The 18,954-nt window shown below is 44.4% G+C and overlaps 1 protein-coding gene across 1 annotated transcript in view; it reads left to right on the forward strand.

The window, feature by feature from the left end:
• Positions 1 to 18,954, forward strand: part of CACNA1D (calcium voltage-gated channel subunit alpha1 D) — a 301,531-nt gene that overhangs the window by 154,322 nt on the left and 128,255 nt on the right. The window contains exons 6-8 of the mRNA XM_042927310.1: positions 4,274 to 4,426; positions 4,949 to 5,145; positions 11,237 to 11,340. Of these exons, the coding sequence (XP_042783244.1) occupies positions 4,274 to 4,426; positions 4,949 to 5,145; positions 11,237 to 11,340 (454 nt within the window). The remainder of the gene's footprint in view (positions 1 to 4,273; positions 4,427 to 4,948; positions 5,146 to 11,236; positions 11,341 to 18,954) is intronic.

An 18,954-nucleotide genomic window follows, 5' to 3' on the forward strand; every position in this document is an offset into this window, starting at 1 on the left:
CACACTTTTGCTTGTGTGGTCATTTTGGACCCCAATGATAGCCCCAAGAAAGGGCCAGTGGCAACTGTTGTCTTCCTGATATTGCGGGAGAATCTTCTCTCGCACAGATATGGAGTGAGTGGTGACACGGGGCCTTGAGGTCAGGCTTCCTGCTTCCAGTCTGGTTTTCCTCTTCGGACACCTTGCTGCTGCAGCCTCCTCCTGCTCCCAGGTCTGCCCCCTCTGAAAATGGTGGTTTGTGCAGAGGAGGGTGACAGAGGGCTCACAACCAACTGCCTTTCTTCAAAGCGAGCAGCAGCAGGAGGCTGGACTCCCAAAGAGTCTACTCTGCTCTCCACTATTAAGAGTTGTGCCCATCTGGCTCTTGGGAGGGGAGAGGTGGATGCTTCTGGGTCTTCCCTGGGGTTCTGTAGGACTGGCTTGCAGGTTGTTGTGAGGACTGAAAGGGATAATATGGGGAGAGTCCCCAGTTCAAGGTCTGGAGCACAGAGGTGGCCCTCTGTGGTGAGAGATGCTATTTTCTCCACTAGGGTGTGTACCCCTCCATGCCAAGTCCTAGTCTGCTTTTTGCTCTGGACGTCTAGGCCAGGTTGAATGCCACCTGAGTTGGAACGGATGTCTGGTCGGTGCTCTGTCCAGGAGCTGCAGGCTGCTTCTGCTTCTCTGAGGAACACGGAGCATGCCGCTTCGCTGGGCTCTGCCCCTGCGAGGATGCCCCTGCTGGGGACGTGAGGGTAGACGTCCTAGCACCTCTCCAGGGACTGTGGTGGTGAGGTGGCTGCCTGCTCCGGCTGGAGGAAGGATCTGAGATGACAGGGTGTGTCTGTTTTTCACGACTCATAAAGCCATCAAAAGAGCACAGATCATGTTTTTGCCTTTCCAGAAGTTCTTCATGAAATTTTTATTAAACCTGTTGGCACTCAGGACACACCAAAAATTCTCTGGAAAAAAAAAAGATTTCCAAATTTAACATTTGAAAATGTAGGAAGTGGTGTTTTATGTGTACTTGTTTTTCCAGATGGTTCATTTATTTTCATTGAAAAAGATCAGCACAAGTCAAAACCACAGAACTGTCTGGAAGCAATTGAGAAAAATAGAAATACCTTGGAAATGACTGGTTCTCTTATGTGTAACACGATGAAATGAAAAGTTCAGTGAGCAAACATGTTCTTTCAGATTTAGTCGTTATAGCGTAATCTGATCTCAGAGTAACCACGACAACCTTTTCCCCCTCAAAGAGCACATGACAGGGCAGCTTGCTTACAATGTGTGTTGTAAGGACAAGCAGGTGCTGTGGCTTTGCACGTGCACGACTGGCCAGTGAAGCTCTCCGAACTCCTACATCATTGTTGTGGCTTCCTTGCCTAATGAGGTTTTCACTAAATGACTTGTGCTCCCAGATGCTCTTGAGAACAGTTTTAAACTATATTTCTTTCTTTTCTTCTTTGTAATGTGATGGAGTTCTGCATCACACTGTCCCAGAGGTGGACGGGGAGAAATGGGGACCTAAGTCTTGTGTGAGGACTTTTCAGCCCATATTTATTCACTGTGCTAGTGGAGGACATCCATGTCTCACATCAGCCCCCACTGGGCTTTGGGGAGATGGGTCAGAGGCTCTGGGTCCTGATGTTTCCCATGCTGGTTGGCAACTGGGACCTAGTGATTTTTTAAGAACTCTGAATTTTTTAGAAATGCCAGGGAAGGTGTGACTGTTTACACTTACCTGGGAATTGTCTTGTTCCTTCTATAGAGAATTCAGACTGTTCTATAAGACATGATTTTGTGTTTGTTCGTGAATATATATTTATTTGTTGGGAGGTAAATGTGTATTTCAAAAGGGAGTGCCTCAGGCATTCATGGGGTTCTTAACCATCCATGCTCTGATAATATTTGTCAGAATCCTGGACCATCAAATGGGAAAGAACCCTACAGATCATTTGATCTCTGTGCATCATCTTTTAGACAAAGAAGCCGAGGGCTGTGGAGGGGTAGCAACTCGTGCAGATTCTCATAGCCAGTGGGTGGCCAAAAGGGAGCAGACACACTTTCTTCCTGTTCCTGGCTTAGTGTTCTTCACATTCCATCCCACTCTCTCCTTAACTGGAGTCCCATGAGCTCTACTGTACACACTGATTATGTACAAAGGAGTCCAATGTCAGGAAAGTCTACATGTTCACATGAAGATAAACCTCATTATCTCATAAATTTGGCCAATCTGAAATACAGTAGTTACAATGAACAAACATGTTCATGAAACATACAGCTCACTACCATAGAATTCAGAAGCACTAACTGCCAGATGATTTTGAATGGACCATCCATGTCTTAAAAAAAAAAAAAATTCCTCCAAACAAAAAAACAAACCCCTGTCCAAGTAGATAAGAGCAGATACTTCTTTTTATCTATTTCTGATAGAAGGTGAAAACATTAAAAATTTATTAATCATTTGTTTTTCTAAAACCATTTGAACATTTAACTATCTGAAGATAATACCTAGGATTTAGGTTGTAATATGGGTCTTGGAAAGATAGTCTCTTCTTGAGTGAAATCTCGGTTTACCCTCCCCATCTCATCCCTCACGTCTCTCCGTGGACTTCCAATCATGGTTAACTTTTGTTATTATCGCTAATGAATATTCTTCTCTTCACTTGGTGTGTTCTGATTTCTGTCTGACTTGCTTCTAGTGTCTTGGCATCTTACACTCTTTTGTTCTTTGAATATGTGTAGGGAGCTGTGCTCCTGGGCAGGGGTTGGGGTGGGGTGGGGGGGAAGAACCAAGATGCTAAACACAGGAATTAGGAAGCCTGGCTGCAGTGTGGGTTCTGGTTTCCTGCCCAGCACTCACCCTCAGTCTCCAGCTTCTGCCCACCCCTCCTGACCTGAGTACTGCTCCACAAACCCTCCTTCCACAGTCTGTCTTGTCGTGTGTTGTGGCTCTGAGCATTGCTGTATACAGGGCTTCCGGGTACTCCTGTTGCCTCATCTCTCAGGTCCATGTAGCAGTGGCAGCACACTACCCTCTTAAGGTTAGGCCCGCCATCAAACATCCTGGGTCTAAGGGGGCTCTTGCCCCTCTCACTCCCTCCCTCAATCCAGGAGAGCCTCCTTTTTGACATTCTTGTTTTTGTTCAGGCGCACAGGTCTGCCTCAAGTCCCTGCCTCCATGGGCACCTTCTCCTCCTCTCAAACTGGGCTGCTAGATTCATCCTGATCCTCAGGCTGTCCTGCCTGGAGAGCCCAGCACTCCCCAATGACTTCTCTGCTGGCCTCGCCTCCCACTGCCTTGTTCCTCTTTCTCAAGAGTCTGCCTTTGCCAATGGAGAAAAGTCTGGCCCTGTAACCCAAGTTTAAAACCCAGAGCTACCTAGCTGCAATCTGCTTTTTCTTTCCTGATCTTCTCTCCACTGTTTGACCACCAACCAAGACTCACTGGCCTGGCCCACGTTGCCTGGCTCACCTGCCATGCTTCTGATGCTCTTCCCTCTGTCTGGAGCAGCCCCTCTCCCAGGCCCACCTGTGGAAATCCATCCTCTTCCACCCTTGGGCCCTAGCAAGAGAGGCACTGCTACCCAGTCCTCTGTCTTATCCCCATTCAGAAGTGATGTCTTTCTTTTTTTTTCTTAAGTTTATTTATTTACTTTAAAAGAGAGAGAGTGTGAGCAGGGGAGGAGCAGAGAGAGAGGGAGAGAGAGAGTCCCAAGCAGGGTCCATGCTGTCTGTGCAGAGCCCTATGCAGGGCTCAATCTCATGAACTGTGGGGCCAAGACCTGAGCAGAAATCAGGAGGTGGATACTTAACCAACTGAGCCACCCAGGTGCCCCTAATGTTAATTTTTTTTTTTTAATTTTTTTTTTAACATTTATTTATTTTTGAGACAGAGAGAGACAGAGCATGAACGGGGGAGGGTCAGAGAGAGAGGGAGACACAGAATCTGAAACAGGCTCCAGGCTCTGAGCTGGCAGCACAGAGCCCGACGCGGGGCTCGAACTCACGGACCGCGAGATCGTGACCTGAGCCGAAGTCGGCCGCTTAACCGACTGAGCCACCCAGGCGCCCCCCCCAATGTTAATTTAATGTTAAATATCTCTTTGAATTTTATTACTGTGTGTCATATATGGAGCAGGATATATATATATATATATATACACACACACACACACATATACATACATATATATACATATATATATATGTATATATATATAAAACCATCCATCCATCCATCTCCTTAAAGAATCTCCCTGGCTCACAAACTTCTTTCTCTCTCTTGCAGGTTTACAAGTTGTCCTGAACTCCATTATAAAAGCCATGGTTCCCCTCCTTCACATAGCCCTTTTGGTATTATTTGTAATCATAATCTATGCTATTATAGGATTGGAACTTTTTATTGGAAAAATGCACAAAACATGTTTTTTTGCTGACTCAGGTGAGTAATGAAAAATGGTAGCTAGCCTAGCTTTAAAAAATTTAATTTTCCTCCCAATAACTTACATGGTTTGGGGAAAATCTAAAACAAAATGGGGGGGGGGGAGCCAAATATACCAGTAAATGTACTGAGCCAGTTCTTAGTGTGAATTGTGTTCAGAATAAATGAGGATTTAATCTCCTTTTCTATCCTGATTTCTTATGTAATGTGTCCTGGCAAACCAGATGAGGTACCCCCAAAACTAGAACATGAGAGGCATCACTAGCATTGTTGTCTGTAGGCTTAAGAAAGGTTCTATAGAGTCAGGACAGAGGAGGGAGCAATGGATTCTGAGTACCTAAATGTCATATGCCACAGAAGAGGGAGTCTTTGAAGTGGACCTTGAGGGTCAAGTGGGAGTCTGAGACAGCACCGGTGGGAGGCAGGTGTTCTAGGCTTTGACAAGGGCACTCAGCTTCTACCAGCTCTGGGCTTCCTGGTGTTGGTGTCTTGAGTGGTGAAGCCTGTGTGCTCTGTTTGCAGATGTCATAGCTGAAGAGGACCCAGCGCCGTGTGCGTTCTCAGGGAATGGACGCCAATGTGCCGCCAATGGCACGGAGTGTAGGAGTGGCTGGGTTGGCCCAAATGGGGGCATCACCAACTTCGATAACTTTGCCTTCGCCATGCTCACCGTGTTTCAGTGCATCACCATGGAGGGCTGGACAGATGTGCTCTACTGGGTAAGCGGCTGGAGGATAGTGTGTGGAATGTTCTTTCTTTGGATAAGAGTGCTTCATTTGTTAGCACCGTTGGAGACTTAGCTGAAAACGAAACCCTGGAAGTCAGTTCTTTGGGAAGGAAAGCAGACCCTCTCCTCACTCAGCGAGACTCATTCTCTTTCCTCCTCAGGTCTTTCGTTTCCATTCCAGAAAGCTGCTGTGTAGTATTGGCTGCCTCACTCCCCAGTGCTGTTTGGTGTGCCTGCGAGTCCTTGTTTTGAGGTCACTCCCAAGATCAAGGCTATTGTGATTTAAACTCTTAGAGAGCCAGGGGCTATTGTCCAAGTTAAGAGGCCCCTGGACTTCCACAGGCTTGGTCTTTTTTTACGTAAAGGTGGGCTGCTCTACCAGATCCTAACAAAAGATAGGGAGTATAACTTGGATCCCTTTCATGCTTCCCATGAACTTAGTGCAGCCTTAAGGCCAAAATGGATTTTCCTTATTTTATACTGTTTCCCTCTTGCCTTTTCAACATTACCATAAATTAGCCCAGCACAGCCCCTACCTCTCTCTTCCTTTCTCTTTGGAGCTATAGAACTCTGGCAGAGAGGGTTGGAAAGGCACGTCAAACTTCCAGGGCTGGTGGACCCATCCAACCTGCCATGAAAACAGACTGATGCCCTTTCTCTGGCTAAGGTCTTGCTCTCTGTTCCTGACAGAGCCGGAAGGCTTTGCTATAAATGAAGAGCAACAGTATTTTAACTGCTATTTCTCAGAGCTGAGTTTATTTATTTAGTAGAATTTGAAAAAGCTCACAGAAGTTTAGAAATTATTTTCCATGGCACAGATTGCTGGGAAAAACCAGCTGATGTGCAGATTTTGAGCCTAAACCCAAGTTCAAATGAGATTAATCAGGATTCCAATAATTATTGGTTAAAAGGCAGTTAGTAATAAAGTACTTTCTTGAATGGGCAGTCTTTAGTTAGAAGGCCTACAGATTGAGAATTAGCTTTGGCAGTATCTACATTGTAGATACTCTGTAGGGCTTCATATTCCTTTGTAACTTCAGAGAACACAGCACACAATGGTTTTAAATAGGTTTTGCTTCCCTTCACCAATGAACACCATGCTTACAGGATTGTAGAAATCTCTATATATTCAATGTTATGCAAGGAAGGTATATTTTTATCTTCTCCAAAGCGTGAGTCCAGTTTAGTAAAAAGTTTTAAGCATCACTAACATGTTGTATCTTGTTTCTCTTTTCCCTTCCTTTTTCTTATTGTCCTAGGAAAGAAAGAATATGCATGTGTGTGTGTGTGCACGTGTGTGTGTGGGCATGCATGTCTATATATTCATAAGATAATGTCTTTCATGAAGAGGAAAAAGGAGGGAAATTATATTGGATGAGCCAAGATCATGGCCAAGGCAAGGGGACCTTCAAATTAGGTAAAGGGTTCATTGTCAGTGTTAACTTCTGAGTTGCAAATCCTAGTTAGATTAGTTGAGATCTCAATCCTGGTTTTGCCTTGAAGTTTCTGATAAATAGAAAACGCTTCATCCAAATAGCCCAAACTCTGATCCTCCCCATCCCTGCAAATGGTACAGGAAACAACATCTTGATTTTAAAAAAAAAATCTGTGACTGTTCTCAGCTCTGTTGTCCTCTCTGTTGTCAGAGTGAATTGTCCAATGTGCCTGATCCAATGTGCCTTGACTAATGCACAATTTCATACCGTATTTTACATTTTTGCACATGGACTCTTGACAGTTTTCCTGTCGTCTAGCAAGTGAAAACTCTTTAATGTGTGATTAAAGGAGAGAAAACTCCATACACCCAAAAACAAAAGTATCCATTGCTTTTGGAGTGCCTAGGATTGCATAATTATTATCTCTATCATTAACATGACAGAGTTAATAATTTGACAATATAATAATTATATTCTCTGTGAATTACAGGGCATCTTTATTCTGATGGAGGAGCTCAAGTAATTTGCCAACATTATCCCAGTCTGTATCCCTTTGTAGAAAGTCTGGATTTTGAAGACCAAGCAGTGGTATACAGAGAGGCCACTGAACATACAGGACCCAGGGTCCTATAGCAAGTGGTTGTGGTTCTTGATCCAGGGGTTTGTAGATCCAGGGGTCTGTAAGGGGCCAGATAGTAAGTATATTTGGCCTCGTGGACCATCATATCCCTGTCATAACCACTCAATTCTGCCTTCTGCCTATGCCACACAGAAGCAGCCGTAGATAACATGTAAATGAATGGGTGTGGCTCTGTTCCATTAAAATTTTATTTGTGGACACTGAACTTTGAGTTTTATATAACATTCATGAGTCATGAGACAGTCTTTTGATTTTTATCCCCCAACTATTTAAAAATGAAAAAGCTATTTTTAGCTCAAGCATTGTGCAAAAGCACGTGGTGGGCTGGGTTTGGCCCATGCGTCATAGTTTGGTGACCCTGCTCTAGACTGGAACCCAGCACTCTTTCCTTGGTATTCCCTACTGTCAGAGGTTTGTGAACCATTGTAGAACACTAGGGGGCAGCTAAGTCATCTCCCATACAGTTCACTAAGGTCTCTGAAACACATCAGGTTTAATTATTCATTGATTATATTTATTAACTCATCAGAGAGATAAGCAAGAGCCAAGGCACCAAGCCTTCTTAATATTGAATGGACCACAGTCAGGTGGAAAATACACAGCTGTGTTCCAGCACAGAACATCCTTGACCAGCACGGTGCCTGGCATAGAGCAGGTGCTCAACAAATGCTAGTTTCTCTTGCCTCTCATTGTACACTCCCATCACCTCAGTGTGGAAAGGCCATGTTTAAATATCGGTTTTTATGAACAACTAGGGTGGAAAGGGAACATCTCGAGAGATAACTAGGGAGATTAGATTATAAATATTGATTGCAAGAAAATTTCTCAATCCTTCAGGTGTTTGTATATAGTGGGCACAATCTTTGCCAGGGATTATTTTGCATCTTGTCAAGTTTATATTCAGGCAGTGTTCTCAAGCTCATTGATGCCTTAATTCTCAAGAATTTCTGGAAAAGGGCTGGCAGGGTCTTGAGAAATTTACAGGTGGGTCCAATATACAGGAAAACATACTTAGAGAACTGTTTGGATGTGTGGGAGTGGGATCATCAATTTCTGGTAGAAAAAAAGTTCTTGTGGAGCTCTTTTATAAAGTGAGTTCCGTAAGCATAATTAAGCTGCCATCTGATCCACACGTATTTGTTGTCTACGGAGGCAGCAGGGTGTAGGTCAAGGGAAGAGCATGAAGGCTGGGTAGGGCTGGGTGTATAGCCTTGGGTAGGTCACCAGAACTCTCTGGGCTTTAGTTTTCTTATCTGCAAGATGCACAGTTAGAATACATTCTTCAAAGACATGTCTTTAAAGGTAGGAAATTGAAATAGTGTTGGTTTCAGGAAAGAGCTACTCATGTATTAATCATTTACGGCCTCCTGCCTTAGTGCCGGGCTCTTTCCTCAATGAACACACCTCTGGAGGTGCTGGCTGCCAGACTCGAATGGGAAGTCCACATGGTCACGCTGACAGTCTACTTCCTTCAAGATGCCTGGGAAATTCCTCCCTCATTGGCCAAGGGCTTGCCTTTCTGTGCCTCTCTCTTATTCCCTACTCAGAGGAGCCCCAACCGGTATACCAAGTTCCCAGTAGTGTTTTCAACAGTTAGAAAAAAACCAAAAAGCCTTAGGTTGGTCTTTAATTTAAGACATGAATGTACATTTCAGCCTTTGAAATGAGGGGGGAAAAGGAAACTAAATAGAATGTTATTTTCTAGGCACCAGGTGATACTACCTGATGGCTTTGATACAAATCTTTCAAAAATGAATCTAAATTGAAATGCTTCAGCTCATGCTGAGTTTTTCATTGTTGATAAAGACCACACAGACAAAATCCCAAGCAGAGTCTTTATTTTCATTTGGATATTTTTCAGAATAGCTTATCAGTTCTGACTTGTCCTATGTATATGATAGGGTCTGAGGAATACTAGCCTCTGAAAAGAGACTTGGGTTGAGAAGGTTTTGTTTGGAGAAAGACTGGCCTTTAGATACTAAGTTTCATTTCTCTTCCCACCTTCTGGAGATTTAGACAGTTTTCTGTGGCCTTTGCTGTGGCCTTCTCCCCAGCCCACAGCTGTCACTCCAGTTGATATTTCTGATCCAAGCAAATGTGACTCTGTCCCACACCTACACCTAAGAAATTAAAAGCTTCCTTAATTAAAAAAAAAAGTGCCCTCCCAAGTGGAGCAGACTGCCGTTCCTAGCATTCCCTAGAACAGCAGACTGGGGCCTGAACGAGGACTGGTAGAGCATTTGACTTGGCCACTGACTTTGCCAGCACTATGCGGGACTGAGGTCTCCTGTTGGGAGTCCTGGACTTTGCACATCCTTCCCTCACCCCATGGGCATGCCCTCCCCTGTCATCTGCACTGCTCCTGCAGAGAGGAAACAGGCCCAGAGAGGTCTCCATGGAAGGCCCTGACTCCAGGCTGGGCTCTGGCCACTACACTGGACAGCCTGGTTCTTCTCTTCCACACACTGAGTTTTTAAATAAGTTTAGTGGTGGTGTTGCTTTGGAAGAATTACCCTGTGCCTTCCTGTTGAAATTAGTTTATCCAGCTTAATTAGATCAACAATTGCAGCCACGGCCCTGGTTCATTCATTACTCTAATTGCCAGTGTAAGATGTGCAGAGTGATACGAGTTCTATTAAGCACATCAATTTTCATGTGGCCAAACAGGTGTTTCATAAGGGATTTAATGTCCTCTCCCTAGACTTCAGCAACAGATGTTAGGTCATTTTTTTTTTTTTTTATGTTCTCTTTTCCTGTTTGGCTTCTGCGTGAGGCAAACATAGTGAAATGCTTGCGCCTCATTCTGTAAAGCTAAAATCTGGAGCCAAATAATGTGGAAGAAAGCACATGCTTAAAAGCCTAAGGGGCTTTCACCTGTGAGGCAAGAACGGTCACTCTTCCCGACTACATATAGTTCTACTGGCCAAAGATTCTGGGTGTTCCAGCAAAGTCAGGCAGAGGGGTCATTCATTCTGTCCCTGGACTGGTCCTTAACACCTCCTTCCTCAGAGAAGTGTTTGCCTAATGTAACACTGACCTGTGCTGCTGGCAAGTTCCATCTAGCCGTGAACCTTGAAGCACCTCTTTGCTCCTGCATGAAGGCTGCTCATGACCAAACCTCCCCTGTGACAGTCTGCCCTGGGGGCCAAGACTGACTGTGATGCTTGAGCTTGTTCCAGTAGTAGCAGCACAGGGTTCCTTTGGACCAACTTTCTCTCACCTGGTGTCAGTCAGCTCACAGCTGGAGCCAGCTCTCCCAGGTGGCTCATCTAGGTCAAGGCTAGATGGGGGCGGGGGGGGGGGGGGGGGGGGGGGGGGGGGAGATAAGGGATTCTTTCCTTCTCCTGGGTCTGTCCTCAGGTGCAGTTGGGAAACATCTCATTCCCAAAAGCACTCTTGAATGTGTGTCAGCTAGTTGACTTCTGAGTACTTTGTTTGCATTAATTTGGCCCTGCTTGCACTTACTGATGGCAGATAATCTAGATTTCAGATGGGTTAGGTTTCTTTGGATTAGTTAGCTTCCAATGGAAATGTATTATTTTAGGTGTTTTTTTAAAGAACTTACCGAATTAAATGTTGCAAGTTTGTCTCTATTAAGACTTTTCCACCATTACAAAATTTAAAAGCAAGACGTTCCAACAACTTGGGTAGGGTAGAAAATACTTTCCAGATAAGCACCAGCTTTGTCCTCTACCAAGATCTATTTTGAAAGTCCATGATCAAGACTGTTTCCAGTGAGAAAGAGCCAGATTCCAGCTGATTTCCCTGCCTGTGTCAAAGTGTGCTGTTATTTGCCCCCAAACTTTGATGACTCTTTGTGTGTGTGCGCGTGTGTGTGCGTGTGTGTGGGGAATATATAGCGAATGTGACTTGGCTACTGTTGTCTCTGATTCAAATCTAAGTAAATGTTTAATTCAATGCATAGAATGCTGTCTCTAATGTGACCCTCACTCTTTATTAGATTCTCTTATTAACCTGCTCCTATGAGACTATCTTATTTCTTGCAGATGAATGATGCTATGGGATTTGAATTGCCCTGGGTGTATTTTGTCAGTCTCGTCATCTTTGGGTCATTTTTCGTACTAAATCTTGTACTTGGTGTATTGAGCGGGTAAGCTACACCTCTTTCATCTTGAAAGCAGAGTCCTAAGGATGGTTGCCAAGACCACACAGGTTTTGCTAGATGGGGGCGGCCGGGTAGGTGCCAAACACATTCTGTGTCCTCTGAGATGCTTTCTCTTCTGCTGAGGCTTCCCAAACCAAGATGCTTCCTGGAACCTCACCAGCCTTTATGAAAGAAAGCTATGGAATGGTTATTGACCAGAAATTAATCAGCATTGTTGCTTGGGATTTAAATAGATTCCATTGCCTGCCCTTTGTCTGTCCTAAAATGAGATACACTTATAATTGCTTTATTGGTCTGGATCCAAATATGCAGATTAATTGGTACAAAACAGTAGCTAAATGAACTGGTCCTGGCTGACTTTTGGTGGGCCATATTTGTAGATTTCAGCAGCACAACTTGTCCTTACCTGAAAACACAAGATAGAGCGAGTCTTCACTCAAAGCCCTGAGTGGTCTGGTCTGGCAGCTCTTCCTGGGGCTCCGCTCTTTAGTAAATGGATAACTGATAACTGATCTCCTTACATTTTACAGGTAAATGATGCAATAGGATGGGAATGGCCATGGGTGTATTTTGTTAGTCTGATCATCCTTGGCTCATTTTTCGTCCTTAACCTGGTTCTTGGTGTCCTTAGTGGGTAAGCAGTCAGATCCATGTTGCACACTCTGCTGGTGCCACGTGTGGGGCAGCTCTACATGTCCCCCCAGCTGCTCCCCGCAGCTTCTCTGCATGTGTGTGGACTCTGACGTGCCTTCTGTGTGTTGCTTTTGGATTGAACTGTGATTCTCTCTGCCTGTATCTTGTCTGTGAGGTTCTGTGTTTCTGATGCTTGCCAAACATTATTAATTTAATGAAAACAGTTCCCTGAAGCCAGGTGCATTAGTACGTCCATGTGCAGACGTGGATTGCAAGTGAGTAAAAGGAGTCCCAGCCTTGGTCTCCCCCAGGAAAGGCCCTTTGTCTTTCGTGGCTTTATTCCCATTTAGTACATAACCTGGCATTTTTGAGTCACCCATGGTGTGTCTTGAATATCCAGGGTGTTTCAGATTTTATTGAGTAGGAGGAATAAACCTAGATTTGCACATAAACCCTGAACAATTTCAAAAAATCTTACATCCTTCAAGTCATTTATTTGCTTCGTTGTCTGCTACTGTCATTATGAGAACTATCCCTCTAATTCATGATTGGTCTTAACTTGTGGAATCTTTAATGCAGAGTAATGACCAGCTTTTACAAATATACTTCCTATGGGGCTTATAGTCCCTACCACTCAGTCACCATTTTTGAAATTTCAGTTTGCTGCCCCCACTTAGTGGATGACTTCCCATGGAGAGGAGTCTCTGTAGAGAGTGGAGGTTGGCTCTGGAAGGGGATCCTGGTATTCCTGGGCTCTGCCCTGCCCATACTTGGAGATGCTGTCCGAAGCCCCTTGGGTGACTCTGTATCCTCCCCACCCGCAGACACCCAGAAAGGGGAGCACCCCTAGAAGGGAGAAGGGGCTGTCTGGGTTCTCCCAGAAGCTGCTTCTGAACATAACCGCTGCTGGGGGCCGGAGGTGCCCATCTCCCCCTGGAAGAGCCTTTGTTACCCACTGCACTCACACATCCTCAGGAAATACTTGAGGTGGTACACTTGATCCCACGTGAGTGTATCCTCACCTGTTTTATCTTCTTCTTCCCAAGCCTGTGTCTTGGGTGGGGGGCGGGGGGTACGATGCCTTTGTGGAATGCTGAGTCCCTGAGGAATCCTGTGTTGCATCTCTCTGAACACTGCCTTTTCCAGAGCAGGGCTCACAGCTTGTCCTTCACCTCTGCTTCCTTTCCTCATCTACCCTCTAAACTGCCCTGCCTGTCTTCAGGGGATAATATATGTGGTCAGTTTTACACCATGGATGCACGCTGTGGCGGGAGGACCCCCTCAAGAGATGGCCCGGTGAGGGGAGTGGGGACTGGGTTGAGTTGAGGGTATGACAGCATCATCCACTCCCAGCAAAGCTTCCTTCTGTCTACCGATGAATGGCCCTGCAAGCCCTTGTTTTAAAGTTTGAACACTTTAAAAGTGCTTTCATCCTGATGAGTCTCTGTGGACTCAGGTTAGCATTGGGCTTAGAAGGGTGGAATTTATCCCTGGAGAAACAGCACAGCTCTGGTTTTGCGTCAGGAACAGCCCACACAGGGTTAACAGCAACTCCGTGCTGCAGTCCTTGGCGCCCCACGTCTCCCAAGTTCAACCAAACTGACTGAGGCCATGGAAACGACTAATTTTAACAGTGCCAGTGACATGCCTTATCTCTGAGCTTCCCGGAGCAGGAGCCATCGCCCAGCTGTGATGAAGCAGCTCAAAACGGCGGGGGGGGGGGGGGGTGGGGGGGGGGAGGAAAAGATGGGAGGAGGCGCTCCTTATTATAATGGTGGGCATTAAATGTTGACCCCTATGGAGGATAAAAACAGTACACGCTCATGGAACAACCAGGTTACTGGGGTATATTCTAGGGAAAACAATAAGTAATTTTAAAACATTTTTGTATCGAAGCAAAACTACATCCCTTCTGAAGGAGAATGCAATGGCATGTGAATTTTTAAAATCCAAGACTTCCCAGTGATTTCCACAGTCCCTTCATGCTGTGCCCCAGCTCCTAAGGGCCGCACGCTGAGGGGTCTCCAGCATGAGGCCACTCTGGAAGGTAGTGTGGAGAGGTACCCGGTGTAAAGTGAGAACCGAGGCTGCAGGGCAGAGACTTTAGTCATGCTTGTGAGTTTGCCTAGCATTTCCTGCTGAGCCAGAGGCTAGGCAAACCAGGTGTCTAAGACACAGAGGCTCTGGGCTCAGGCTTCCGTTGTCTGGTGGGCAGACTGTCGTCAAGCAGTGCAGCATGGCAGAGCTGGAGCAGGGGTGTAGACCAAGGGGCTGTGAAGACTGCATGTCTGTGAACTGGCTCTTGAAAGGCGATAAGGCGTCTGCGGGGGAAGACCGATGATGACGGACATGCTCCCACCTCCCCAACAATTCCCCACTCCTCTGCCCAGCGACTCCCCCTTGACTGGTCCCCAAAGCAACAAAATCAAAAATCAAAAAATCAAAAGAAGTCATTCGTATGCATTTTCTTGTGAAATTTTTAAAAATTTGCTTCAACCTTAGAGTTCTTCACGATTTTTTTTTTTTTTAGGGAACGCTAATGGGATCACAAAACCAGAGGGATGTAAATATTAAAAGCAAGATGACTTCCATTGCATAGCCCCTTAGGGACCACCAGACCAGCACACATGTAATCCTTAAAGCACTGAATTAAAAGCCTCCCGTTTTAGAAACTTAAAACCATGCTATTGCCTTCTGGTGAAGGATCGCTAAATGATGCTTGTGTGTCTTTAAGTCTGTTAACTACTTGGAAATACTTGTTTCTGCTACTTGGCTTTTTCTTTTTTCATGTGGCCATGCCATCCTATTGTGTTCGTGAACTGATTTTAATCTGCACACCCGATCTGGTGTTGGTACATTTGTAAAGCATTCTAAGCTTTGGAAAAATCTTTGGTTTTACAACAGCTCCTTTTCTCAAGGTGAGTATGAAGTTTATGAACTGTACACCCTGTGTAACCAAGCGTGAACACAGATGAAGACTTTGCTCTCTGACGACAGTGTTCTATGGGGGGTTGGGGCAGGGGAGCCAGGAATGTCTCTAGCTCATGTTGCAATTTTACATGAAGTTGTCACTGCGGAGATGGTCCCGTTATGACCAGGGATTGGAAAGAATGTCTCATGTAAGTCTAGAAGTCAGGCAGATTATGTCTCTTCTCATGATGGTTTTTTTGTTTTTTTGTTTTTTTGTTTGTTTTAGAAGATTGGTGATTTTTTTTTTTTTTTACTTTTAAAATTGTTCATTTAACTTCTTGTCCTTTTTGAGGTTTTTGTCAGTAAACAGGCAAAATAAGAGGACTATTGGTGTTCCAGTGCTTTGTTTCTTTAGAATCCCTGCCAGATTCTCAGGGGGAAGAATGGTGGTCCCGGGCTGTGGGTTCACCTCTTCCCCTGCAAGACCCACCTGATGCCAGGCATACCTGTGGTACGGCCCCCAAGGTGTGGTTCAGGCCCCCAAGAAGAGATTGGTAGATGAGAAGACCTGGGTTCTGGTCCTGCCATTGTCACACACCAACTCTGGGGACTTTACTTGTAACCCTGAGCTTCCATCTCTTTGTCCCTCAAATATGGATGGTCCCATCCTGCAGCTTTCCCTATAGGGTGACTGGTTTTATATCTGGTAATGAATGTGGAAGTTAAGGATTTTACTCATTGAATGTGTCTTCATCCTAAATCCATGGACCTAAATTCTAGTCCCCTTTCTGGGTAAAGTGGGAATAGACACAGGACTCTTTGGAAATTAAAGTGTACCATTTTCTGGATTTCCCATAAAGTGACCAAGAGAAATGAGCTTTGTATACACATTAATTCTGTACTCTGTGCCCCCTCAAACGGAAGCCTTGGAGGTTCTTTGTCAGCTAATTTTGCAGTTCCAAATGGTTGTGACTCAAGTTCTCTCTGACAGTGATTTTTTTTTTTTTTTCACAAATTTGGGGGCATGGTATTTCTGTAGCATCGTAGTTAATCAGACTGGCTTTAGAGTTAGATAGCCAAGACTTGATTCTTTGCTCTACCTTTTACCGACTGTGAGATTTGGGGCAAATTACTTATCTATTTGAGCCTCACTTTCCTGGTCTGTGCAATGGAGTTAATAATACCAACCACATTTTGTTGCTCGAGGATTCAGTGAGCTAGAGCGTAGCATACTTGCTCTTTGTTACTGTGGTGGCTTGAGTGAGAGTATATAAAATGTGATTTGATGCAAGAAAAATCTAATCAACCCAGCCCTTTTAAACTAATAATAATTGACCGAGATTGGCTTGCTTCAGTGGAAAGTCAAAGTTCTAGAATATTTTTAAGTGTTTTATTGCATACACACGTGTATATATAATGACGTAAGCCAATGATTACTGAAGGATATTATTACATAAACCACCTCCTGGGTCTGCTTTAAGGAACAGATTAAAATCATTTTTAACTCGTCTATGAATTCAAAGCTTTGGTTTTGTCAACATCTTAGGGAAAATATTTGAAACACTTTCTTAAACAGGCTTTGTCTGTTAGAATATTCTTTGTAAATTAGGTTTCGTGACCTAAGATTGAATGTAAACCCAGCCCACATCTGTACATTCAAAGTCCTTTATCTCTAAATTAATCTGTGTTCTTTGTGTCCCAGTAAGTTTCAGTTTACCAGATCACAGGTATCTTTTTAAATCACTGATCCAATTTTATATTACTAGAGGCCTGTTTATCTTAACTTCAGAAGTTTTGAGGGAACATGGATGAGGATGAGGTGAAACATTGTAGAAAAGCAAGGGCCATTTTCTTTCTTATATATTAAATATAATATATTGTCAAATTGGTTTCCATACAACACCCAGTGCTCATCCCAATAGGTGCCCTCTTCACTGCCCATCACCCACTTTCCCCTCTCCGTTTTCTTTTTTTTTTTAAATATATGAAATTTATTGTCAAATTGGTTTCCATACAACACCCAGTGCTCATCCCAACAGGTGCCCTCCTCCATATCCATCACCCACCCTCCCCTCCCTCCCACCCCCCAGTTTGTTCTCAGTTTTTAAGAGTCTCTTATGCTTTGGCTCTCTCCCACTCTAACCTCTTTTTTTTTTTTCCTTCCCCTCCCCCATGGTCTTCTGTTAAGTTTCTCAGGATCCACATAAGAGTGAACACATATGGTATCTTTCTCTGTATGGCTTATTTCACTTAGCATCACACTCTCCAGTTCCATCCACGTTGCAACAAAGAGCCATATTTCATTCTTTCTCATTGCCATGTAGTACTCCATTGTGTATATAAACCACAATTTCTTTATCCATTCATCAGTTGATGGACATTTAGGCTCTTTCCATAATTTGGCTATTGTTGAGAGTGCTGCTATAAACATTTCCCCTCTCCATTTTCAAACCAATGGATCATTCTGAGTTTTACCATTGAGGTCTTTCCATCCCATTCTAGTTCCATCGAATCGCAGGGTCTACACAAAGACTCAGGCATGGCTATTTTACTAAGAAATAGCAGTATAAAGAGAATGGGGAGGGAGAGGTAGTGGTAGTGGTGGAGTATGAACTGTGTTATATCAAGATTTTGCGGAATAGGATCAGGTTTGGGGCACCATCATTTGCACCCTAGTCCATTTGAATTCATACTGTCATGAGCCATGGTAGGTCAGAGATTGCCTCTGATTTCCTCCCCTTGAATGTTGGCTCAGGAGACAAAACATAGCAGGGAGATGATAGTTGTATCACTTGTGAATATTTTCTAAGTGGAGACATAACCTCTGGGAATAGGCACAAATATATAAATTATTCATGACTGGGATTAGATTTTGCTCTCATTCAACACTTCACCAGCATCTGCTGATTGAAAATGAACACTAGAATTTCTTCTATACATACTCCTCTGGTATATCTCGTCTTAGAAGAGTAGTTGGGTTGCTTATAGCCTTGAAGGGGTGTTGTTAGGTAATGGGATAACTGGGCTGCCAGTATGATTGGGTGCCACTATATCACAGACCCAAGTTGTACTGAGTTCAAGGATTAATTTCATATCTTGACTGGCAGACTGAGAAGGCACATAGAAGTCCAATCTAGAAATGAAAAAGAGGGTACAGGGTTTTCGGTAGATCATACAATTTAAAAAAAAAATAGATTTTTCTTTGTGTAATTAGCGATGATGAGGATCATGCTGCCAGAACTCCAGACAGAGGCATCTTTAATGATCACTTGTAGCAAAATAATGCTCACATAATTTAGCTGGGTTTGTCTTTGGTTTGAGTAGGCTAATATGTGAAAGATGTGTCCACACAGTTGGAGGATGTTTCTTTTCTTGAACATGGAAGTAACCTGAGTGAGGTCAAAGGTTGAGGGAAAGATCCATGGCGCTTTAGTAACTTCACCTGGTTTGGCTTTGGTAGAACAAGGGATTAAACCCCACTTTGGCTTTCAATGGAAGAATGCTAAATTTCCTTTTACTGATGAAGAACCAAGCTCAACATTAATATATACGTTTAAACACTGAACTTTCTTGTTGCAGAGTTAAAAGGCTGTCGGGGGTAGCTGGCAGCAGCATCCTGGTGCTGTTGGTACCATGGTACCTGAAGTGCACAGGCTGGTAGCCACACCTGACATTAACAAGTGAGTGGTAACCTCTCTGGCGCTGGCTCGCAGCTACTGTTTCCATAGAAATGGCTGTTGGGATCGGTGGAAACGAGGTAAGTGAAAGTTTTCGCTGATCCTTGTTTCCATCAAGCTGACGTCTGTTTCCCTGGCAACAGCGGTGGACAGCAGCCAGGCACTAGCAACAGATTCAGTAGAGCTCTCTCGCTTGTCAGCTGTGGCTATCATCTGTTCCTGACTGAGTTCCTTTTTTCATAAGGCATAGCAAAGGCCTCTGAGGACCAGGGGGGCACCTCTGGCCACGTGTGCCCTCCTGGGCACCCATTTTGCCGTTGGAGAGCTCTGTGTGAAGCAGCAGCTGCTCCCGCCGCTGTCTTCCCTCCACCACCCTCTG

Source organism: Panthera leo, chromosome A2 (assembly GCF_018350215.1).
Source record: "Panthera leo isolate Ple1 chromosome A2, P.leo_Ple1_pat1.1, whole genome shotgun sequence".
In the NCBI taxonomy this organism is placed as follows: domain Eukaryota; kingdom Metazoa; phylum Chordata; class Mammalia; order Carnivora; family Felidae; genus Panthera; species Panthera leo.